General features: G+C 40.2%; 1 protein-coding gene across 1 annotated transcript in view; it reads right to left on the bottom strand.

Moving 5' to 3' along the window:
- The window catches only part of ATP6V1H (ATPase H+ transporting V1 subunit H), a gene marked incomplete in the record, with an annotated part of 1,920,819 nt that overhangs the window by 1,224,164 nt on the left and 670,856 nt on the right, over positions 1–25,799 (bottom strand). Inside the window, 1 exon segment of the mRNA XM_044065517.1 lies at positions 6,524–6,621. Within this exon segment, the coding sequence (XP_043921452.1) occupies positions 6,524–6,621 (98 nt within the window).

Genomic DNA, 25,799 nt, shown 5'->3' with positions numbered 1-25,799 from the left:
TGAGGTATATTTATTACCCAAGGATTCTGTCCCTTCTTTTGATTCTAGGCACAAAATCGTTTCCATTTGGCAGAGTAGGCCTTTCTAGTAGAAGGTCTTCTGGCCTCCAAGATGACATGCTGCACCTCCTTGGAGAGGAGAAACTGTTGGGAAATCAAGGAATTCTCCATGCAGCTAGATTTAGAGTTTTGAGATGGCTGTGAAGAGTTTTGTAGTTGTGCTGGGACAACAGAAGAGGGACTAGAGGTAGGATCCATGGTGGGGAATGTGTCAGGCTCTTCAGGAGTGGATACCAGTGTTGCCTTGGCCAGTCTGGAGCAATGAGAATAATTTTCGGCCTCTCTGCTCTGGCTTTTAATAGAACTTTGGGCAGCAGAGGAAGAGGCGGAAGGCATAGACTGTCAATGTTGCCCAATTGAAGGAAAGTGCGTCCACTTTCCAGGCCTGTGGATAATAGGTCCTTGAACAAAATTTTTTCAACTGGCAATTTCTGTGGGTAGCAAAGAGATCTATGTCTGGCTGTCCCCATGCCTAAGTTATCTTTGTGAAAATTTGAGGATGCAACTTCCATTCGTGTGGATCTGTCATATTTCTGCTTAGGTTGTCTGCCAGTGTGTTTTCCTTCCCTGGCAGGAGTTGTGCCTGTAGTTGAATTTTCAATTCCAGTGCTGTGTTCCATAGGGTCATGGCTTGCCTGCACTGGGGGTATGAATGAGTTCCCCCCTGTTTGTTTGTGTACCACATCACTGTGGTGTTGTCTGTCCTTATCAATAGCTGGCCTGGATGCAATAGGTCTTTGAAGGCCATAATAGCCTTTTGCACGGCTAGCATTTCCTTTTGGTTGATGTGAAGGAGCTTCTCTTTTCGTGCCCATTTTCCCTGAATGCACTGATCTGTCATGTGTGCTCCCCAGGCATAGTCTGAGGCATCTGTTGTGATGATTTGAGTTGCTTGAGGTACACAGAAAGGAAGACCTGTGTTTCTTTGGCAAGCTTGAGCCCACCACATAAATTCCTTTTGAAGGCATGGAATGAGTGGTATAATTGCTTCCAAGCTGTGGCTGTGTTGAGACCATAAGTTTTTTAGGTACCATTGAAGTTTCCTCATATGCAGCTTTGCACATGGGATAAGTAGGATGCAAGATGCCAAGAATCCCAGAGCCTGCAGGACTTTCCTTGCAGTTAGCCTGGTGTAAGTTGCCATTTTTCTGAAGTATTGAGACAGTTGCCCTTGCTTGTCTGGCGTGAGGTAGGCCATCTGGGTGGTTGTATCCAAGTTGGCACCCAGGAAAATTATTTGTTGAGAGGGTATTAGTTTTGATTTTTTTTTTGTTGACTGTGTATCCCAGGAAGTTCAACAGTTTTATTACAAACGCCAGGTGCTGCAGTAGTATGTCCTTGCTGTCCGCTTGGATCAGGCAATCGTCCAGATATGGGTAGATTTGTATCCCTTGTAGTCTGCAGAAGGCGATTACTGATGCCAGGCATTTCGTAAACACTCTGGGTGCAGTAGATAAGCCAAAGGACAATGCAGAGAATTGGCAATGGGTTGAACCTGCAAGAAATCTGAGGTATCTTCTGCAATCTTGTCTGATAGGGACATGCAGGTATGCCTCCTTGAGGTCCAATGTTACCAGCCAAGACTCCTTGCCCAGCATGGGAAGAAGCTGCTGTAATGTGAGCATCTTGAATTTTGGCACCTGTAGATATGTGTTTAGGATGGATAGGTCTAAGATAGGTCTCCAATCTCTGTCTTTCCTTGGTACCAGGAATAGTCTGGAATAAAACCCTTGACCTTGTTCTTTTGTAGGTACCTCTTGAATTGCTTTCATGTCCATAGGTTCATAAGTTCATAGGTTTATACTAGGCTATCTGTCCTAAGGCATTTATAAGCCTAGCCCAAAGTTTTGTGGCTTACGCCACCCCTTATATGAAAAAATACTGTACCCATTAGTTTGTTGTGCCTCTGTCCAGCAGTGACACAGAGATGATTCCCGGGGTAAACCTACGATCTCCCATCCACAGGTCAAGATTTCTCTTGAACAGAGCCAGCGAGGTGCTCTGCCTCACATGGACCGGGATTTTATTCCACAGCATAGGGAGTCTCAGTAATAAATCTATCCCTCCAGCACGTCCTATTTATATCCATGCTAAGGTTTAAGTCGCTTGCTCTAGTGGTTTTGGTGGATTTGGATTTTTTGAGGTGGAGCATGTCCATTAATTCCGGGTTGGACATGGCCTTGTATGTCAGGCACATGTCACCTCTGAGCAAATGGTATGCGACTGAATAGAGCTGGAGTTTCTTCAATCTGGCAGCATATGACAGATTTTGGAGTCCCTTTATCCTTTTGGTGAGGAACTTTTGGGGTCTCTCCAATTGCTGCAGATGTCGGGTGAGATACATCCAGAATGGGGCATTGTACTCGATCATTGGTCTGATAAGTGAAGAGTACAGGGGAACAATGACCTCACTAGATCTGGATGTGAATCCCTTCATGATCAGGTGGGCAATGTAGAAGGTCTTTCTAACCACTTTAGCAACGTGAGTGTCAAAAGAAAGGCCACTGTCAACCTGGGTCCCCAGGTCCCTGATAACCTCTTCTGTGCTTAGTGGATTGCCACCTATATGGTAGCTTGGGTTACCTTGTTTTTCCCCGAAGGGTATGACTATACATTTTTTAGCGTTTAACTTCAGGCCATGGCTCTGGTACCAGCTATCTGTTTCCGTGAGTCCCTTCTGAAGGATATCCGTGTCCGATGCACTTTCCACTATGGCGCCCAGTTTGCAGTCGTCTGCAAACTTTGTCAGCCAAAGTCCTCCCATGTTGGCCTGTACTTCTGAGAAGTAGATGCCGAACAATAGGGGGCCAAGGACCGAGCCCTGTGGGACACCACTTGTGACCGGCTTGGAGTCTGACATAGCGCCAGCAACTGTAACCCTGTGGGTTCTGTCCTTAAGCCAGTTTGCAACCCATCTTGTGACATATGGGTTTACATTTAAGCTGGTAAGTTTTTCTACAATACCAGTGGGGTATTGTGTCGAAAGCCTTTGCAAGGTCAAGGTAGGCTGTATGGACTGCCTTTCCTCATCAATGGCCTTGGTGACTGTTTCAAAGAAGTCGACCAAGTTCAAAAGGCATGATCTGCCCTTGACGGCCAGACTGGGTCGGGTCCAATGTCTGCAAGTCCCTATATCTTTGTTTATGAGCTCCATTATGATCCTCTCCATAGCTTTGCAGACTAGACTTGTTAAGCTTATGGGGCGGTAATTACCAGGGTCCGAGAGGCACCGCCTTTGTGGAGTGGGACCACAGTTGCCGTGACGCCACTCCTTGGGCACGTATCCTGTGGTAAGGCTGAGATTAAACAGCTGCCTTATGTGCGAGTTTAATTCCTCATTTAGCTCGTGTAGCACACAGCCGGGGACACCATCCGGTCCCATTGATGCTGTGTTTTTAGCTTTAGAGAGAGCAGCTTTCACCTGCGCATTTGAGATGTCTGGGAGGCTACACTCCGCTAGGATAGTTATCTCTCCTTTAGGGGGGGAAAGGGGGGTGAAGTTTGCACTGAACCTGTCTGCCAGTATGTTGGCAATGTCTGTGGGTTCAGTGATTTTTGTATCATTTTGGACTAATTCTGAGCATATCTGGTGAGAGCTGAAATTTGTTTTTGTGCCTCTGCCCTTTGATTTTGTGGCAGGTTTGGCATGCCTCTCATTTTTGGAAGGGTGTGAAAGTGGAACCTGTAGCCTCTGTCTATAATGTCCAGAATCCATTTGTCTTTTGTAACTATATGCCAGTTGTTTGAGAATAATGTCAGTTTTCCGCCCAAAGGTGCTGCCATTAAAGCTTTGCTTGGCAGGTGTAGGGGGAAGTCATTGTGTCTGTTTTCTAAAAGACTGTGATCTATCTTCTCCACCTCTTGGGGTTGGTGCTTGCCACTGTCTGGCTCTGAAAGATCCTTGAGATTGCCCTCTACCCCTTGGATGCCTGTATCTGCCCCTTTGAGGTTTGTCTGTGGCTGGAAAGGGCCAATTTTTTGAAGGCCAGTTTCTGCTGAAACGTGGAGGCTGTACCTGCAGGAAATCTTTCACTGTTTGCATTGATTTCGCTTTTTCCTCCATTTTCTTTAGCACCTCCTCTGCTTTAACACCAAACAATACATCTTTTTGAAGATCTAATAATTTAGCTTTGACATGATCTGGTAAGGTTTGCTCTTTGAGCCAAGCATGCCTACGTATAACAGACCCCGTAACAGCAGCTCTACATGAGGCCTCTAAAGCATCAAAACCACACTGCAAGGTATGTTTCCCCACTTGCTCTGCACCATGCAACAAATCCTACAAGTCTTTTAAATCTGGTTGTTCTGGTTGTGTCATTTTGCTTTTCAGCTGAGATATCAAAAACTGTTGATACTTTAACATATGGAACTGACAGTTTAATGCCCTCATGGTTAAAGTGACCGAGGTGTACACCTTTTCCCCCCACCTTTCTAAAGATCTGGAATCTCTCTCTGAAGGTAATGGGTTTTTAGCAGTAGAGGCCTTAATTCCCTTGGGACCCTGTGAAATAGTTTATGGGTCAGCAGTATGGCTTTTATATAGGAACTGGTGAGAATCAGGGATTAAGGCTGGCTTCTGTGTACACATCATCCAATATATCTAAAACAGGAGGGATAGCCAGAGGCCTATGCTGGGGAGCAGAAGAAATTCCCTGAGCCTTTTCTTGGATGCTGAGTAATCTTGACCTTCCCAGTGAAAGTGTTCCCTCAATGTATGCAGGGTTTCCCCAAAAGAGAAGTCCTCGGGGCCGAGGGGATAGACTCCTCTGCATCAGAGTCTTCGAATGGAGAATAGGCACAATCCTGGTCCTCAGATAGTTCTGAGGTAATAGAAGCTTGATCTGAGGAAGGGTAGTCTTCCTCTAATCTGGGCCTTTTGCCAGAGGGGGGGGGGGTTGAGAACCCCTGATAAGAGTAATCAAATCCTCAGCCATTTTAAGCATCTGTTTTTTAGGCATGGTGCCTTGAGAGGGTGTCTGAGGAACCTGTTTTTTGGTTTTCATGGCTGTTTTAGATTTAGTGAAGGCTTTACTAGAGAAGGAGGAAGGCCTGAAGACCCCTTGAGAAATAGCAGGCCTGTCTAAATTCTGAGTTTCCCCGCCAATCAAGTACTGAAGACACCGGTAATGCATTGTCATCGGTACTCAGGGGCTGCGTAGGTGCCTCGCTGAGTACCCGAGAACTGGTAGTCGGCCTTAGCGTGGTATCAGTAGGTGGTGCGGACCTCGTATGCCGGTCCTTATCTTTGCGTTTTTTGCTCAAAACTGGAGTCGGAAGTATCCGACGACATAATATAATTAAATTTTTTGCCAAAAAAGTGAAGGGCGAACTCCGCCTGACGCTTAATAGTGCATTTGTTGAATCTAGCACAAAAACGGCAGGCCGAGACGTCGTGGTCTGGGCCTAAGCAAGGTATACAGTAAGAGTGGAAATCCTTATGCGGTATTTGCTTCCCACATGAAATGCAATTATTAACTTTGTCTGACATCGGTGTGAGGCAAGAAAAGTTTCCCCAACGGGGTACTTAGCTTTCAAAAAGACTTCAGCTGAAATACTTCGTAAATCTCAGGAGCTGGCCGACCGGCACTTGCAAACTGCTTCTGCTTCGGGCACCGCGTGGCAAGAAAGACTGAAGAAAATGGCGTCGGCTGCCTCTTTTATACCCCTGCCGCAATGACGTCAGGGAGGAAGCGACGACAACCGACGCCAGACCTAGACTTTGGAATTCGGCCAACCGAGGACCCACCTGACAGCAGGATAACCCATCTGTTATGACTGCAGCTGTATGCACGATGAACATCTGCCTGAGACAGGTGGTGGGATGCACACCATGGGAAAGACAAATAAATGAGGACATCACAGCAGAAGATAAAGTAGCTTCAATTGCAGAAAAGGTCTAAGAGAAAAGATTATGGCGGTTCAGGCACATGTGCAGAAAAGCAAACGACAATCTGGTGAAGAAGAGTTGGGACAGACAAGAAGAAGGCAAGAGGAAATGAGGATGTCCAGCAAAGAGGTAGATGGATTGTGTGAGAGAAAACCTGCGACAGTCAGGCATGAGTGTCAAAGAAAGCAGGAAAATGGCACTGAATAGCGAGAGATGGTGACAGTAGGCAGACACCCTGACCCCACATAGAAAATGGGAAAAAGGGAGTTGATGATTGTCACTTGCTGATTCAGGTCTTCTGCAATTACTAGTAACCTATCACTTACAGTACTTCATTAAGATCCTTAGCTAATGAACAAGCATTATAGAATATCGTATTTACCTGTACATCTTTTATGTAAATAGGTTTAAGGTTTAACTGTGTTGTTTATTTTGCATGAATATTTACTGCAATGTATGCTGCATACTTTTTGAAGCTTTTCTCCCCATGCCTTCAATGAAAAGGGAATTGCAACCTAGTCAAAATTTCCTGGTAAACAAATGCAAACAAATATTTTTATTAAAAAAAAATACTGACCAGTTTACGCCGTCAGCCTCTACCCAGGCAAAACGATACTCATTCACCCTCAGCATCAGCTGAAGGCAGCCAGCAACACACTGTACATACTGGAAACTCTAAAACAGAACAAATCAAGAGCATCAGTTCTAAGTCTATTTGAAGAAAACACAGTTAAGTGAGAACTTGTAATTTTAATCTGAGAAAAACACCATCAACAGCTACTGTAATAATGACTATATTATCTGACTATCCAGCGTAATGCAAAACTGTTTGCTCTGAGTAGTCAGTGTACACTATAACAGATCACTTAATTCTATAAGCATTTTGGACACACAGCAGTCTAACAGTTGTCGCCATTTTTAATTCTGCCCTCCCAAGAAACCAAAAAACATGATTCTGCAAAAAGAAGAATGATCTAACAGAATGCATGCTGCAGACATCCAACAAATGGAAAAATATAAAGAGAAGCCCTTACAGAATATCTCTGTTATTAACTGTCAGCATTCAAACTGGAAAAAGGTCTCACAATGAGGTGTCATTCTTAACCAGAAACCAGATATGACATACAAACTAATAAAGCCCCAACATTCAAGTACCACAAGAAGCAATCCAGCAAAACAACTTTATATACTATACTAATCAGAACTGTTTATCTGGTAAAGAACTATTTGTTGAGAGGCACCTGCAAAAAATGTATACATGTAAAAACTTCAGATGGTCTCCAAGTAAAATGCTATGGATATGGATTAACCATATCAGCTACTCTGCAACTAGCCTTCTGCAGTGGTTAATTTATTTATATACCCTTTGTTGATTGGGTTAGTCCAATAAGCCAATGGCCTCTTTTCATAACACAGCTGTATCATGGGATCTTCAATAGCCACCTGAACTACCACCAACTCATGGAGATGGGACCTTGGCTTAATGTCTCATCTGAAGTAATACTCAGGAGTGTAGCACTCCCCTTATGCTACACAGCAGTGACAGAACTGGAAAATTAATCCAATTACCTGGTGTGGGAATAGAATCCACAGCCTTCTGCATCAAAGGTAAGTGTGCTACCTGTTAAGCTACTGAGACTGCACCAACTGGGACCTTCAATGGCTCCACTGTGCAGTGGGATAGAGCCATGACTGTGACCAGTAATGGTAAGGGCTGTGGTTGGACCAGGCAGGGGAGGATGGCAGTGAGCATCCTACGTAGACTCATTTATCCTGGGGAGAAGAAAGGAACCTAAGTTCACCGCAGTAGCAGCATTAAGAGCATGACAAGATTCATACTGCAAGCAGTGTAACACTTAGTTGAGACATTGTATATGAGTGTACGCCCACACTCAACTCTCAAAAGAGAAACATATTGGAGTTTGCAAGGCTGACATGGGGTGGTGGAGTTGGGGTATATACCCCAGCGGCAGCACGATGCTGCACTTGTACTCGCCAGCGGCAGCACGATGCTGCACTTGTACTCCCCAGCGGCAGCACGATGCTGCACTTGTATTCCCCAGCGGCAGCACGATGCTGCACTTGTACTCCCCAGCGGCAGCACGATGCTGCACTTGTACTCCCCAGCGGCAGCACGATGCTGCACTTGTACTCCCCAGCGGCAGCACGATGCTGCACTTGTATTCCCCAGTGGCAGTACAATGCTGTACTTATACTCCACAGCAGCCATATGATGCTGCATTTATACTCCCCAGCAGCCGTACGATGCTGAACTTATACTCCACAACAGTCGTACGATGCTGCACTTATACTCCCTAGCAGCCATACGATGCTGCATTTATACTCCCCAGCAGTTGTACGATGCTGCACTTATACTCCCCAACAGCAGTACGATGCTGCACTTATACTCCCCAACAGCAGTACGATGCTGCACTTATACTCCCCAGCAGCAGTACGATGCTGCACTTATATTCCCCAGCAGCAGTACAATGCTGCACTAACAGCCTCAATATCCTCACCAGCCCTAAAATATGTCAGACCTAGAATACCAGGAAAGGAGGTGGTCACAGCTGATGATTAGCTGCTGGTGGATGATTATGATGATGATGATAGTAATACTAATAATGATACTATTCCTACTACTACTAATACTAATAATAATATAATACACTTTAGTTTGTTGTTTCTGATATCTCCACCTTGGCACAATTCCATATTTTTCATTGTGAAGTTTGGGTATGAACACACTTCTGCCAAAGCACATTGTGATGCCAAATGATGTAGTAAAAACTGGAGAACACCACCACGTAATAAAATCTTCTTTATTTAAAATGACAGAATGAGCGCTTTCGCGTGCTTCCACAAGGCACGCTTCTTCAGATTCAATAAACAATAGTAAAAACACATTCCTTATATCCACAAGCATTACTGAAATTAGGAATTAATTAACCTATAGTAATGGTTATTCACTTCTTCAATTAGTTATGGCAGGGTGTAGCCCAAAACTAATTAACTACATGCTTTTCTAAGAAGAAACAAATCAAAATGCCACTCTTATAAAACAGAGAAGTGTTTCCTATTCTTGCATCCATTAAATACATTATTCTTATATTAAATAAAGCTATTACTAAGATCTGGTGGAAAAGCTCCATGTTATGCACAGCCTCTATGTAACAAAGTTTAGTATATGCATAAAACTACTCACTAAAAACTACTGATCTTGGATTATATACAAATCATATTGCAGCCTATATACACATCAGCCAAAGAACTGTAGCTGCTTGCATGTTAAAACACCATCATCCCATTCACAATATCTATACTAAAACACTTCATAACAATCCCATATAAAGATGCTTTTTATATAAATATATAAATATGTGTTAAAACTAACATCTATATAATACATAATTACAATAGACAGATAAATAAATAAATAAATAAATAGATATATATTCATATAAATCCAAAAAAGAAATAATTCTTAATACATTGTGAAGTGTAATGCTAAATGCAGAACTAAAAACTAAATATTAAAACTGATAGGGACCATATACAATAGACAAACATTTCATTTTGTGTTAATACTTCCGTCTTTTCAAGTGTGATCTAATACTCACATATACATTCAAACCTGGAGGACTTTGAGCTCTAAAATTAAATATCCAATTTAATTCTAAGTTCTCAAGGTCATTGAAGTTGTCACCTTTTCTAGTATTCATTTTCTTCTTTTGTAAAACTCTAAAGAGAAACTTATGTTCTGGATAGTCTACAATATGTTTAGCTAACGCATTCTTTTTGTCAGCTTTTTTAATGGCATAAATATGTTCTTGTATCCTATCCCTGAGCCTCCTTGTGGTCATGCCTATATAAAAAGCCGGGCATGACTCACAGGTGGCCAGGTATATGACATTACTATCCTCACAGTTTGCTGTACACTTAAATTCAAAGTTAAATAGTAGCTCAGAGTGGAAGAATGTCTTATCCTTAGATATCCACTCACAAGAACTACACTTCCCACAAGAGTGGGTTCCTCTTATGTTATTTTTGAATGGATTATAGGGTGTCAATGATCTATGCAGTTTTTCATCACATAATATCCGTTTCAGGTTCTTAGAATTCTTATAAACAAAATTCGGTCTTACACCAACCAATTGTTTAATATCTTCATTTGTTGTCAGGATAGGCCAGTTCTTCGAGATAATTTCTGTTATATATTTATTATCACTTGTATATGTAATAATACATCTAACATAGTCCGAATTTATTTTAGAAGGATTTATATAATTCCTTCTGGATGAAAGGTTCCAAGTCCTTCCTGTATTAGAATGACTAGAGTATTTTAGACCCTCAGATATATCTTTCTCTTGTACAAATGAATCTTTAATATTTCTGACCATATCTGGATTATATTTCCTATCTTGAAACATCTTTTCTAGTATGTCAAATTCACGATGTTTAACGTAAAAATCTTGACATATTCTATCTACCCTTACATATTGACTTTTTACTATATTTTTAAACATGAATCTCGGATGCATGCTGTCATATTGCAACAAATTATTTCTCCAGCATGCTTTCCTGAATAAAGATGTCTCTAATCCCCCTTGTCCATCCTTCTTAATTTTTAAATCCAAAAATTCAATTTCTGAGAGAGAGTATTCAATTGAGAACTTTAAGAAATCTGTAGTCATCTCTAAATCCGATATAAAACTTTTTAATTCCTGTATGGTTCCTTCCCATAGTAAAAGTATATCATCTACAAACCTATGATAAAAAAGTATCTTCTTAAAGCCAGGGTGAGTAAAAAGATTTGTAGTCTCCCAATTATATACAACAAGATTTGCATATGTGTTGGCGCAGGGGGTGCCCATGGCCACCCCCCACTGTTGTATATAAAAGTGTTCATCAAACATCATAACATTCTTAGTCAGAACAATTTCCAGTAGTGTATTAATTAGAATTTGTTCATTATTAGTGAAACTACCTTCCTTGTTTAATATAGATCTAATGGCTTCCATACCATAGAGATTCGGAATTACAGTAAATAGACTCTTAACGTCTAATGTGACTAAGAGATGTGTTTCTGTGACCTCAAACTCTAATTTCTTAATGTAATCAATCAACTGATATGAATCTCTTAGAATTGTGGGTACTGATGATACTAATGGTCTTAATTTCTTCTCCAGAAATATGGACAGATTTTCAGTTACCCAGTTGTGTCCAACCACAATGGGACGCATAGGAGGAGGTATCTGTCCCTTGTGCATTTTTGGAAGACCTTTTAAATAAGGTATAGTAGGATGTTCAATCAGTAAAAAAAGATAAAAATCATAACTGATCTGTCTACATAGTAAAAGTTCATTCAATTCTTGATGTACCTGAAAAATCAGGCCTTGAACAGTTACTTCATCTATCAGTTTATAAGTAGTATTATCTTTAAGAAGAAGTTCCATATACATACAATAATCCTTTCTGTTCAGTAACACCAAACCCCCACCTTTATCTACTGGTCTAACCACCACATTATTATTCTCAGTTAGACGATTCAAAGAATCCCATTCTTCCTGCAATAAATTATGGAACAAATGTAATGCACCCTTATTATACTGTCTATAATGTTTATATAAATCATTTTCACACAGTTTAATAAATGCATCAATACACGGATGAAACACTGGTGTATATAGGCTTTTCCTTTTAAAACCTTCAAACATACATTGAGTATTAGAGGCTATACCCTGACTTGAATCATTTTGTACATTTTTAACATTTTTAAAAGACAATTTCAGTGCAATTTTACGAGTAAATGCTCTTAGATCTATTAGCAAATCAGAAATCTTACTTATTTGCGCCGGTATATAACTTAGGCCTTTGTTCAACATAGAAATATCCACATTATTCAAGGTTAAGTCCGATAAATTATAGACCAAATTATTTAGTCCTTCTGTCGTCCCCTCTTGTGTTGCGGTTCTCCTGAAAACTTCCTTTTCCTTCTGGTGCGACTTTCCGATCTTCCTCTTGAGTTCCGTCTTACACGCACCGGTAATGGCAAAAAAGACTCAATGTTGGTCTGTTGAAGCTTCGGTCTCGCTCCCAGATCCACCTGCTGCTGCAGAGCCAATTGATTGGGTGGTGGAGTATCCTGGAATCCCTGTGAGACTTGTCTAAGACTTCCGGTTAATGTCGGCATGATGTCATCCTGTGGAATAGGTGTAGTTAAAGGGGCAATGTCTCTGTCAGCCACAGAGACATCTCTATGTATGTCCGATGTTACCCTTACAGTTCGTTGTTGTGGATTGTCACGATCTTGTCTCGCCCATACAAAGACCTGACCATTCATGAAATCATTATAATCCCTCTGAAGTTTGCGTAACTTAATTACTTGGAGTCTCTCTTCATACGCACTTACTTGACCTAACAAGTTGTCAAGTCTGTTGTTAAACATTTCCCCTTTAAATTTTTTCACCATTTCTTTGTATAGACTATCATTTTTCTCCATCAAAGCATTTTCTATCGGGAGAAAATAGTCTATAAGAAGCTTTATGTAGTTGAAACTCAGCTCTAGGTTGAGTTTCTGCCAGTTTTTCAAAAGTTCCGGATGAGAGTCTCCGTATGATGGCATGCATAGTACTCTCATCCCTCTTGGAACAATTTTGAAATGCAGACATGCCTCTAAATGGCGTCTTTGCCATACTAAACGAAACTGTCTGTACAAATTATTTTCAAGTTCTTTAAAAGCAGAGTTAAACTCCGACCACAAATTGACAGTACCTGTTTCATTAGACGTCACATCCATACTCAGTTCAAAAGTCAATAGGGGATTAGCTTTTTTATCACATAAACTGTTCCACTTTGAATAGCTCCTCTCCGGATTGTAGTCTAATTCAACGGCTGAGGTATCCATCATGTAGAGTCAGGAATAGGCACAGCAAAAATCCAAAAGATCGAAAAAAGCAGCAAACCTGACCCTCAAAGGTGTTCCCAGAGAAAAAAACGAAGAATGTAGTAAAAACTGGAGAGCACCACCACGTAATAAAATCTTCTTTATTTAAAATGACAGAATGAGCGCTTTCGCGTGCTTCCACAAGGCACGCTTCTTCAGATTCAATGAACAATAGTAAAAACACATTCCTTATATCCACAAGCATTATTGAAATTAGGAATTAATTAACCTATAGTAATGGTTATTCACTTCTTCAATTAGTTATGGCAGGGTGTAGCCCAAAACTAATTAACTACATGCTTTTCTAAGAAGAAACAAATCAAAATGCCACTCTTATAAAACAGAGAAGTGTTTCCTATTCTTGCATCCATTAAATACATTATGGTGATGCCAAATGAAGTGCCATGCAGATATAAGCACAACCTATACACACACACACACACACACACACACACACACACACACACACACACACACACACACACTCAAGCCCTCATTCCGTAGGATGACTTACTGACCTACTACGTTTCCAAAGATTTTTCTGCAGCACCAGTTCACTGATCATCTTCTCACCAAATCTTGAAAACAGTTCTTAATATGGGTCCTGCCGCAGGCGGGTCCAATTCTTCTGTTCTTAGTTGTTGGAATGAATCGGCATTGATGGCTTAGTCTTACTATATGTTCACACACACACACATATATATCTATCTATATATATATATATATATATATATATATATATATATATATATATATGTATGTATATACACACACACACACACACACACACACACACACACACACACACACACACACACACACACACACAAGGCTACTGTCCTGAGGGTTCTTACAAGCCTAGCTGTTTAGACTCAATAGATAATGTCTATGCCCAGATTTTTTAACAAGGATCAACCATGTCCAGGAGAGAAGCAGAAGCAATCCCTTGCAGAAATTTAGGATTCCCCAGCCAGTAGTCCAGGCTGCGCTTAAAAAGGGTCATAGAGGTGCACTGCTTGACATGAATTGGAAGCCTATTCCAGAGGAGTGTCAACCTCTGAGAGATGCATCTGTCTCTCCAGCAGGTCCTATTTACACTGCAAGCTAGATTTAGGTCTCTAGAGAAGGTGACTATACCCATTTGACTTACGGATGTCAGCATTTCCATTAGATGTGGGTCAGAGATGGCCCTGTAAGCCAGGCGTAGTACATATGTCACAGAGCACAATGGCAGTGACTTCAATCTGTCCAACATGCACTGGAGACCCTGAATTTTCTTAGTCAGAAATCTCTGAGGTCTCTTGAGTTGCTGCAAGTGTCTGGAACAGTACATACGAAAGCAAGCATTATACTCTAGAAGAGGCCTGATGACCTCTTTTGTTCTTGATGTCTTTGCTAATCTGGTGGGTGACACAGAATGTTACCATCACCACAGTAGACACATAGTGGTCAAAGTTGAGGTCACAGTCAATTTGTGTTCCTAAGTCTCTCACTACTGAGTTGGTGCTTTGGGTATTATTGTATATTTTATAATCAACAAGGACATTGTTTTTGCCAAAGGGAATGATGATGCATTTTTTAGCATTTACTTTAAGTCCATGGCTTTGACACCAATCATCGGTCTGTGTAAGCCCCTTCTGAAGTATCATGACATCGTTTGGGGATTCAGTGATTGCACCTACTTTGCAGGCATCCACAAACTTGGTCAGCCACAGTCCCTCCGTTTTGGCCTGGACTTCCAAGAAGTATATGCCAAACAGGAGAGGGCCCAGCACAGACCCCTGTGGGACTCCACTGGAGACAGATCGGCTGGTAGAGGTGAAGTCTCCCACTTTGAGTGTAATCAATCCATGAGCCAATTAGCAACCCGCCTGACAATACAGGGGTTGATATTCAACTGGGTAAGTTAATACCCAAATATAGGATTATATTGAAGGCCTTGGCGAAGTCAGGATAGACTGTGTGCACAGCCTTGTCTTCGTCTACAGCTCTGGTCACTTTTTTTAAAGAAATCCACTAAGTTTAGTAGGCATGACCTGCCTTTGACAAAGCCAAATTGGGATGGATCGAGGGTCTGAAGGTCACCTATTTATGAGGTCCATGATGATTTGTTCCATTGCCTTACAGATGAGGCTGGTTAAACGTACGAGTCTATAGTTACCCAGGTCAGTTGCCGAGCTACCCCTGTGAAGGTGGATAACAGTAGTTTTCCATTCAGCGAGGACACAGCCAGTATATAGGCTGTGGGTGAATAGGGTGCCTAATGCAGTAGTTAGCTCTTATTTTAGAACATTAAGAATGCAACCCAAACGCCATCTGGTCCCACAGAGGCTGTGTTCTTGGCTTTGGAGATGCTGGGAGGAGGAGATGGTGAAGATATGGTTTGTGTTATGATTGGGGGTAGAGTGGTGAAATTTTCCCCAAACCTGTCTGCTAGCAGGATTGTATGTTTCTGCAGGGTCAGCGTGAGTGTGATGCCAACCCACAGTTAGTTCAGCACACATCTGCGTCCTACATTTTAAGTTGCAGAAGTAGCTGGAGAAAGACTTATGGTCATCCTTGGCTGTGGTTGCTAAATTTTTCTCATAGTTGCACTTTGAAGTTTTTACAAGTTGTTTTATTTGCTTGTTTAGGCCTCACTTTTGTATTTTTAGACAGCGACTTCTTTCGCTTATTGTATAATTTATTAATGCTAGACATTCACCAGGGTGGTTTGTTTTTTTTTCTTAAGGATCTAGCTGTTATCCTGTCATACACAGCTGTGCCTCTACATTTGTGTAAGTGTTTACACAGGGCATCAGTATATGGCTTAGCATAGCTGTCAATCCATCATTGGAAACTTGAGCTTGGATTTCATTTATGCCATCCCTTAGAAGGATATAGTTAGCTTTGGTACAGTTTTTAAGCCTGACTTCTCCTAGGAGGGATTCTGGTATTACTGATACTTCAAGAGTGAGTGATGTATAGTAAGTTTTAACCAGTGCGGGCCCTACACTTAAGGTGTTGCAACAATCACTCTTATTGGTGAAGACAAGGTTTAGACCCTTATAGGATAATGCACTATTTGTTCCAAGGCATTTGAGTTAAAGTCCAGGAACTTTTGTGCAAGTGTGTTTGGGCTAGTATACATTTCCCAATCAATGGAGGGATAGCTGAATTCACCCATGACTGGAGTGTTAGGTTGCAATTGAAATGTCCCATGGAGATTTAAATAAGCTGTTTGGGCATCTTGATTCATGGAAGGGGACCTGTAACTGACGATGATGTGAAGGGCAGTCTTGCCCACAGTAATTTGGACTTGGAGTAATTCCATAGAGTTATCCTGTCCTACCAGTCTAGAGCCATAAATATCTTTAATTAAGATAGGTACTCCACCTCCTTTGGTTTTTACACATTCAATTTGCAGTCTGAAAGTGTGGAAGACATTGTAGCCTTCCAAGGCAGAAGTACTTTCTGTGGCCTTGAATCAGGTTTCTGTGACTGCTCAGACAGCAACATCTTCCAGGGAGAGGAGTACTTCCACAGAGTGCAGCTTCTCTTTTAAACTCCCAGAGTTTAGCAGCATGACCCTTAATTTCTTTGTGTTAGATATTTTTTATGTCAGAAATTTTGTTGTTGTGCCTTAGCCTAAAAAAGGGACTATGGTGGAGGCAGGTGTCTTAGCCAGCACCCAAAAGCCTAAAGGTGCCAGGTGAAGACCATCTATGACAAAGCAGAGTGGTATATCAACCATGGTATCCCAGGCTGACAGGAAATGGATCCCCTTAGAATGACACCAGAAACTAAGCCAATTATTTAAGTCAATCATTTTCCATTTATGTTGTAGTACCATCATAAGTGAGGGTAAAATGCCACTCAAAGCTAGGGAATACTGCCTGGGACACACATTCAGAGAGCTCCATCATGTCTCTCTTCATATAGTCCAAAGAGGTACGTCTCAAGTCGTTCGCACCAGCATGAACTATGACGGAGTCATAATGGTACTTGTTCTTGAGAAACCTGAGTGCATGTGTGATCTTATGGATCCTGGAACCAGACAGACAGCTGACCAAAACCTTCTCCTTGTTCAGCATGGTGAATGGGGCATATGTTGGGTCTCACTACTGAGTCACCTATAACTAAAACATTTGGATTAGATGTGCATTGCCTTAAGGGCGTAGTTGGTGAGACACAGTGTTTTTTATGTGTATTTGGTGTTTTGGGTGTTGTGCTAATTGTAGAACGTTTGTATTTTGGAGGTCTCTGGTGTTTACACAGGTTTTTGGACAGTGCCTCTGCATATGATGGTTTATGTGTTTGGTGCAGATTATGAACAGGAGCAGTGGTGTGTGAGTTGACAACCTGTTCACTGCTGCTGTTCTGAGCACGAGAGAGCAGGGATTCTAGATTCTTAGTATAGGTGTATTTTTCACAAATAGTACTTCAGTGATTTAGGGGTAAAGGGCTGTCAGTGTACATGAGCCAGTTGCTACACTGCCTCAGCAGACCCAGAGAAACTGAGGGATACTGGCAGTACATAATGCAAGGTTTGTTTCAGATGCCTCATCAGATGAAGGAAAGAGGGGATCTGGCTAGTTTTTTTTTTTTTTTTTTTTTTTTTACAGGGACTAACCAATGAGGTGCACAGAATGAGGTTTGTACTTAGGAGGGATTTCTACAGGGTCTAGTGTTATTTGTTTAAGTGGTAATGGGGCTGCTAATAGGTTCCCTGGGTAGCTAGGTGCTGTTTAAGAATTACTCTGCTGGATTACATTTGCTTACAAGGGGAAAAATTGTCTATTAGCACTTTTGTGCCTATAACTGCCAGTGGTTAACCCCTCTGGGCTGCACTGCCCGATGGCGTGTATAGGTGCGCTGCACGCAAACAAGAGCAAAGCAATTAAATGAAGAAACCCAACAGCAACGCTTAAAACTGAGCCCTGAAACAATACCCTTCAATTGGATAAGTCCTACTGTATACTCCTGCAACGAGGCATGGGGGGGTGCACTCCAAAAAAAGATATTCTAGTTATAGTGCTCAATCCAACAATCAGAACTGGATCCAGCAAGTCTGAATCCAATCCAAACTACAGCCACAGAAGTGCAAATGGAACTTCAAGTAAATAAGTAAAGCAGTACAGTTCTTGGAACAAAACGGAACTTCCAGTAGACTTTTTAAAGTAAAATAAGCAAGTAAATGAACAGCTGTCACAAATTGCAGGAAAAAACAGTTTAAAAATCAACTTAGCATTTGTAGCTCTCTTGGATGCCTTGAAATGAACAGAGGAGCAGAGGCTGGCTGCCTCTCTCTCTTGAGCTTTTTCAAATCAAGTGCAGACCCATGCAAATACAGGTTTATGTAATAATCAAGAGCAAAGCAATTACATTAAGAAACCCAATTTCTAAGCTCAAAACTGATCCCTGAACCAATAACCTTGAATTGGAGTAGTTCTACTGTATATGCTCCTGCCAAGAGGCTGGGGGGGGGGGGGTAGCCACTCCAAAAAAAAAAAAAAAAGATACTCTAGTTATAGTGCTCAATCCAACAATTAGAACTGGATCCACCAAGTCTGAATCCAATCCAAACTACAGTCACAGATGTGCAAACAGAACTGCCAGTAAACAAATAAAGCTGTACAGTTCTTAGAATAAAACAAAACTTCCTGTAAATTAAACAGTACAGTTCTTAAAGTAACATGAGCGATTAAATGAACAGCAGTCACAAAGTGCAGGAAAAAAAACAGTTTACATATATAGCTGTATATACAGTACATAAATAAGTATGCAAATGCATACAGTCTATTACACACACACACACACACACACACACACACACACACACACACACACACACACACACACACACACCACTCAGTTTACAGGATGTACATCAACAGCAGAAGAAAAAACAAGCCAAGCAGACAGAGGAAAGAATTGTGAGGTTAATCGGTAAGCCCCAGATGAAAAATTATCCTCACAGACCAATTATTATGATTAGTACACACTGGTCACATCTGACTTCAGTGGTCTTTTGCAGTGGGTAACCATTGGGACAAGTCTTTACTAAAGCGATAAAGGCAGCCCAACCATTAGAATTAAGGTCCATGTAATAAAGTTTAGTAAAGATGTGAAGTGGCAATAAAGTGACCATTGCATAAATGCATGAAATGTCTTCTGAAGCAAGTACTGTAAGAAGCTACACTTCTGCTGGAGTGGCTTTTGACAACAGTATAGTCAAAAACACGGTTCAATGTATGGCAAAATTGCAGTTTGTAATCCACTTGGAAAGGATTTTCTTAACCACTTTTAGTCTCCCCTTCCTCTCTGAAACAAAAGGCATAAACAGCTGTTCTAAATTACCAAATGTGTGCACCACATCAGACAGAAAGCACATAAACAGTACAGGGCCAAAATATGAAAGCTTAGCTTTCTCACAATTCTGTAACTGTAAAGAAAACAGGAAAATAAATGGACTGGTTTGCGGACAACTTTAACAGCACATTCAGGCAAAAGTGAAGATTAGTCCTAAGGCACACCTGATTTTTGTGGGAAGCTTAGCAAGATTTCTACAGGTAAGGGCATGAAAACAATATCAAAGAAATTAACCTCACAGTTGTGAAACCAGCTGGTTACAAAGGAAGAGTTGCCATCTAGTCAGTTATGAAGTTCATATCACAAGAATGACAGAATTCTTCAAAAGAATACACAGGTGCAGAATCCCCTTAAGCAACTGCTTAAACAGTCGATGCTGGGCCTAAGTTTGCAAGGCCATGATGTGAAGAAATGCCAGAGAGCCCAAAGTTGTAGAGGTACCTGAGGAAGGTCAGGTCAACATGCAGGTTAGCCAGCTGAAGTGACATAAGAGTAGCCTATGATCAGACAGGGGACACTTCCCCCTAATAATGAGTATGTAAGAACAAGTTGTAAGGAACCACCATGATGCTGTAATTAAAACGATTTTAATGAGAACAAGCGCTTTCACGCACCTCTATGGCGCGCTTCATCAGGTTACAACAAACAAACAAATCTATCAAATTTATACTCAAAATCCTTGTGTAATTAAACAATCAATCAATTGTGAATACTAATTAATCAATTTAAACAACCTAAAATAAAACATTAAAGTCACAGTTAAAGCTGTATTTCACAATTACAAATGGTTTCCTCATATCTACACAGATCCCAGTATCTGACTATGTTAAACATAGAATAATAAGCACTAATGAATATATGATATTTGATGTGATAGTATCATTTTAAAAATTCACTTAATATAATAAATAACTATAAATATTAAAAATAACTTTTAAATATCTAAAAACACCATATAAATTAATCTATCACCCATTACTTAATTCATAGCTTATCATAGAACCGGGTAGGAAATTTTGTACATTATTAAGAACCAAATATCACCAAAGGAGAATATATGACCTTTGTATTTATAACATCAAGAACAGCTAAAAATGCATGACATGTACCAATGCTTATAATTATTTTCGTCCTAGAAGAGCAGGTTTGATACTAAGGGCTTGATTGAGCCCTGGTTCAATATGTGACCTGAGGTTAAGAATCTACTGAGTTCATAAAGTTCGAGGGAACCAATATTGTCACCTTCTCTCGGGTTATTATATACTGACTGTATAACCCTGAATTTAAAATGATGCTTCGGGAACAAATGACAATGTTTGGCTAGTGCATTGCTCATATTCTCCTTCCTAATATCATAATCGTGGTTATACATACATAAGCCTCCTTGATGTCATTCCTACATAATAAGCATCACACAACTCACAGGTGGCCAAATAAATCACATTTTTAGAGTCACATGTTGCATAAAATGTTGATGTAAATGTTAGGTTCAGACCAGGTACTGTAAAGGACTGTGTTTTTGATATAAATCTACACATATTGCATCTGGTGCACGGATACGTTCCTTTTTTAAAAAGTGCCCTAATGTCCACCATAGACTCATCCATTTTGTCATTACATAATAATCTTTTCAAATTCATACTACTTCTGAATCTAAAGGAGGGTCTTTTGCCCACAATCTGCGCAATCGTAGGATCTAGTAATAACATTTTCCAATTATTCATAATAATATTAGTAACTTGTTGAACATCATTAGTATATTTAATGTTGAAAGCCAATCGCGTGCCCTGTTGATAAGTATTTTTAGAATGATTACCCTTATAATTATTAGGTGAGGTTCCCAATACCAAAGACATTTGGTTATCAACCAACCTAGAGGGATACCCTCTGTCAATAAAATGAGTTCTTTGATGCTCAAGCTGCATTTCCATGTCATCATACTGATTACATAGGCAAACGGTTCTAATTAACTGCCCTCTGACTACATTGCGAAAGATGTGTCGAGGGTGCATGCTATTATAATGGAGGATAGCATTCCTCCAACAGGGCTTTCTATATATAGATGTAGTAATATTATTCAAAGAGTCTTTAGCAATTGTGATATCCAAAAAGCTAATATTAGTATATGACTGTTCCAATGTAAATTTTAAAAAAGAAGTGGTAGATTCCATATAAGTAACAAATTCCAGTAATGAATCCAGATCACCATTCCAAAATAATATATCATCATCGACAAAACGCCTATATAAAATAATTTTCTTGAACCTGTCATTATGGAAGATAAATCTTTTCTCCCATTGATAAACCACTAAATTAGCATATGCATTGGCACAGGGAGTGCCCATGGCTACTCCCCATGTCTGTGCATATGCTTGATTCTGGAACAAGAACACATTGTTATTTAACACTATGTCAAGAAGACTACAGATTAACATCTGGCTAGCATTGTCAAAAGTCCCATCCATAAGTAAAAATTCTCTTATGGCTTCCAAGCCATAATCATTTGGAATGCTTGTAAAAAGGTTTTTTATATCCATTGTGACTAATATAGTCTCACAGGATAAATTAACAGTAATAGAATCTGACTTCAAGTCATCTAAAAGCCCAAAGGAATCTTTCAAAATAGTCGGTACTTTCTTAACTAAAGGACCCAACTTGGATTGTATATATATATAGAGGCATTAATAATAATGCCTAATAATGAGTGTTAGAAGAGTAAAAAGGCTTCATGGTGGCTTTAGTTAATAGGCTCCTGCTTGAAAATCCACTGCAAGAACATAATCTAAATACATGTCAAGGCCCTGAGGAAGTGATTATTGTTTCCTGAATCTGAAACAGAGTTCTGCGACATGCAATGGAATCATTTTCTGCACTACCAAGGACCACAAAGCCTGAAATCACAAATTTCTCAGCCATCTCAAGACAATAAGGATGAGTTTCATTTTTTTTCCTCTGGATTTTGATATCAGGCAGGAAGACAATGAAAGCCAGAAAGTAAATTCCCAGACATGGAAGACAGAATCATCATTGACCTTCTGTTCTGTGGAACTGAGCAGAATACGCACAGGAAACAATGTCATTTCTTACGCTAAACAGATCAATTTCCAACATGCCCACTCCCAGAAAAGCCCTAAGTAAACAGGGTCCAGAATCCTTAGCATCAGGAAAGTACTGAAGCTATAAGACTGGAAGTCTACAATCACACTCACTTCCCCTGTAGTATTAATATCTGTGAAGGTGATGCTTTAGTCTATGACCAAAATGCCAGATCTGAACATACCTCTCAACCTCTTGGAGCAAGAAACCTGAACAAAGACAAATAATGGGAGGACAATGGCTGAAAAATAGGAACAATTTTTGAATATTTCTTTTACAAACTTCAAAAGTTGACAGAATAACAGGTTTTGCATTAATATGAATCTTCTGACAGGCATGAAGCCTGAAACTTAAATATCTGTCATTATTTTATGACTTCAATCCTCAATAATTTGTCAATGATTTGCCAGAAAAAAACACAATTTTATAAGAAAAAGACCAAAAATGTGAGGCAAACGTCTGGGCAGATGAGAGCTATGGATCTGAACCAAATCTCTGCACTAGTGTGTGCTGTCGTATCTGTCCATGTATTACACACTACAATCCAGCTCTTTGAATAGAGAAGAGATCTGATCTCAGCTACCCTTCCAAAGATTTTAGGATGAGGAAAATTAGTTTTGCTTCAGATGGCGTATATATAGGCCCTACCTCCCTTCCTCTCTTGGGTTTCAGTTTCCTTGAACCATGAAGAATTTAGGAAGAACTCCTCAACCAGCTTGTCTTCAGGACCTATGAAAGGCTTTATCAAATGAAATGAAACTGGACGATGATACTGATGTAACTGTCTACCACTCTAAAAGCTGAATACAAGAGTCTGACATTAAAGACAATTAATTTTAATTAGGGTGTTAGTAACTTTTTAGTGACTTCTTCACCTGCATTTTCAAGTGATGACAGTGGACACCAGAAGTTCCAAAAGATAGAGGATATAGATCAATTCCTCCAATAAGTTCTCAATCAGATAACCAAGGCTATGATTTTCAGGACTGTCGCCACACGCAGGAACAACCAAGAATGAAGTCTGTCCAAACCTGTCCCAGCGAAGGTGATCTTTTGAGTCTGGTCCAGAAAGTATTACTAACAGTTTGTGGAGATCCCCACAGTTTGCAACCATGGAAATGACCTGGAACAATTAGTTGGAGTACCTCCTAGTGGGAATAACATTTTTGATCTTGTTCTTACTAATATGGCAACATCTTATACCATAAAATCAAATGAACGGCCAGCATCAAATGAGGAAATAACCACTTTTATTGTAGACAGACCGGTTTCGGCCCCAAAAGAGCCTTTATCAATGTCAAAAAGAAGTAGGTCAAAACTACCCACTTATAAATAACTGAAGCACCACCAGATAACCAATAACAAACAGTAGCTCATAAATAATTCATTAAATACACCAGAACCACTGAAATTTTTTTTTTAAAAAACAAATACCCTCCACCAATATTAAATAACCCTGTCACAACAAATATACATACAAAAGCAAAAAAGATGCATGAAACATTGAAAATTTCTTACAGATGTTCATTTAGACCCAGTGGAAAAAGTCCACCAAGTCGAATTATCCAACCTTTTTCCTTTCTAGTTAACATCTCATGCCATCTGGCTTTAATAAATTTGTGTCCACAACCTTTATCAATAATAGTGAAGCGAAAACAATCAGTACTATGCACAAGGGTTTGCTTATACAGAGCATTCGTAATGACCTTATTCCTCATATTACTAAGATGTTCTGAAATGCGTAGCTTCATTGGTCTGGACGTTTGTCCAATATAGAACACAGAGCAATTACAAGTGGCCAAATAAACAACCCAGTCACTACTACAATTAGTCAACAATTTAATTTCAAAAACCCGTGGTGTATTCTTACTGCTAAACTCCTTGGTTTTTACCACGTTTACAGAAGCTACAATGACTACAAGAGAAACACCCTATCAAAGTAGTACCATCCAAAGCCCATTAGGACTTAATATTGGGCAGGGAAACACATTTATAAAAATTAAAGTGACCACCCCCCCCAAGGTGACCCCTCTTTGAAAGAAAATGCACACCTATCATCCAAAATTTGTCCAAGATGTTCATCCACTAATAGAATGTCCCAGTGTCTCTAAGAGATTAACCAAATGCTGGGCGTTTCTACCAAAAGTAGTTATGAACCTAATCTTGGTATCATCCCAGATTTATGTGGATTGTATGCCAACAATTCATGTCTACGCATTTTGTCAACTTGATTCATAAGTGATGATAAATGAATTGAAGAATACCCTCTTTGCATAAATCTAGTTGTGAGATCAACATTGTAACATAGTAAATCATCCACCCTAGAACAAATACATTGAATGTGCAAGTATTGTGTTTTCGGAATGTTTCTAATAATGTGTCCTGGATGACAGCTGGATACATGTAACAAAGAATTAGAATAAAAGGGTTCCTATATACAAAGTTTGTAAGAGTACCATCGGCATGTTTATTAACCATGACATTCAAAAAGGAGATAGATTTATTGTCATAGTTAACTGTAAAATGGATCCCCCATTTGTTGTCATTGAGATACTCTAAAAATTCCTGCAAGTATATATTTGATTTTCATATTATCGAGCAGTCATCTAAGAAATGCCTCCATATATCAGTTTCTTCCATGAAAATGTTATGATTATTATCATAAATCATAATGTGCTCAAAACAACCATGAATAGATCAGCAAGTATATATTTGATTTTCATATTATCGAGCAGTCATCTAAGAAATGCCTCCATATATCAGTTTCTTCCATGAAAATGTTATGATTATTATCATAAATCATAATGTGCTCAAAACAACCATGAATAGGTCAGCATAAAAGGGGGCAAAATAAGCCCCCATAGCCGTACCCTTCATCTGGAGATAAGCACCATTGAAATAAAAGGCATTCGTCAATACATGCTCGGTTAAACATAATAGGAAGGTGTTGAACCCAGGGCTGTAAAGGGCTACTTCATTTAACCAAAATTCCAAGGCCATCAAACCAGCTCAGTGAGGGATACTGGTGTATAAAGAAGTTACATCTAAAGTGCAAAGAAGCCAGTCAACATCCAATTGTGTCACTAATAATGTTTAAAAATTCCGTGGTATATTTAATTCTGGCCCTCACAGCTGTTAAGGGTTTAAGATATTTTGTATGATACACCGATACAGGTTCAACCCGCGGTGGTACAGCGGTAGTGTTGTTGCCTCACAGCAAGAGGTTCTCCTGTTTGATTCTCGGCTGGAGTACCTTCTGTGTGGAGTCTGCATGTCCTTCCCACGGTCAAGTAGCCTCCGAAAGACATGCGTGAATGGGCTTGCATTCGCTGAAGGTTGGGCGTCGGGCTAGCAACTCAGCACCATAAAAATCTACTGCCAATCATTAGCAGACCGGAGTTCCGCTGTGGCGACCCCTAACCGGGAAAAGTCGAAAAGACAAACACCAACATAGGTTCAG

This window comes from Protopterus annectens, chromosome 3.part0 (assembly GCF_019279795.1).
Source record: "Protopterus annectens isolate FY-2018-M chromosome 3.part0, PAN1.0, whole genome shotgun sequence".
Lineage (NCBI taxonomy): Eukaryota > Metazoa > Chordata > Ceratodontiformes > Protopteridae > Protopterus > Protopterus annectens.
The sequence above is the reverse complement of the archived record's forward strand: the minus strand, read 5'-3'. Positions and strand labels throughout refer to the sequence as shown.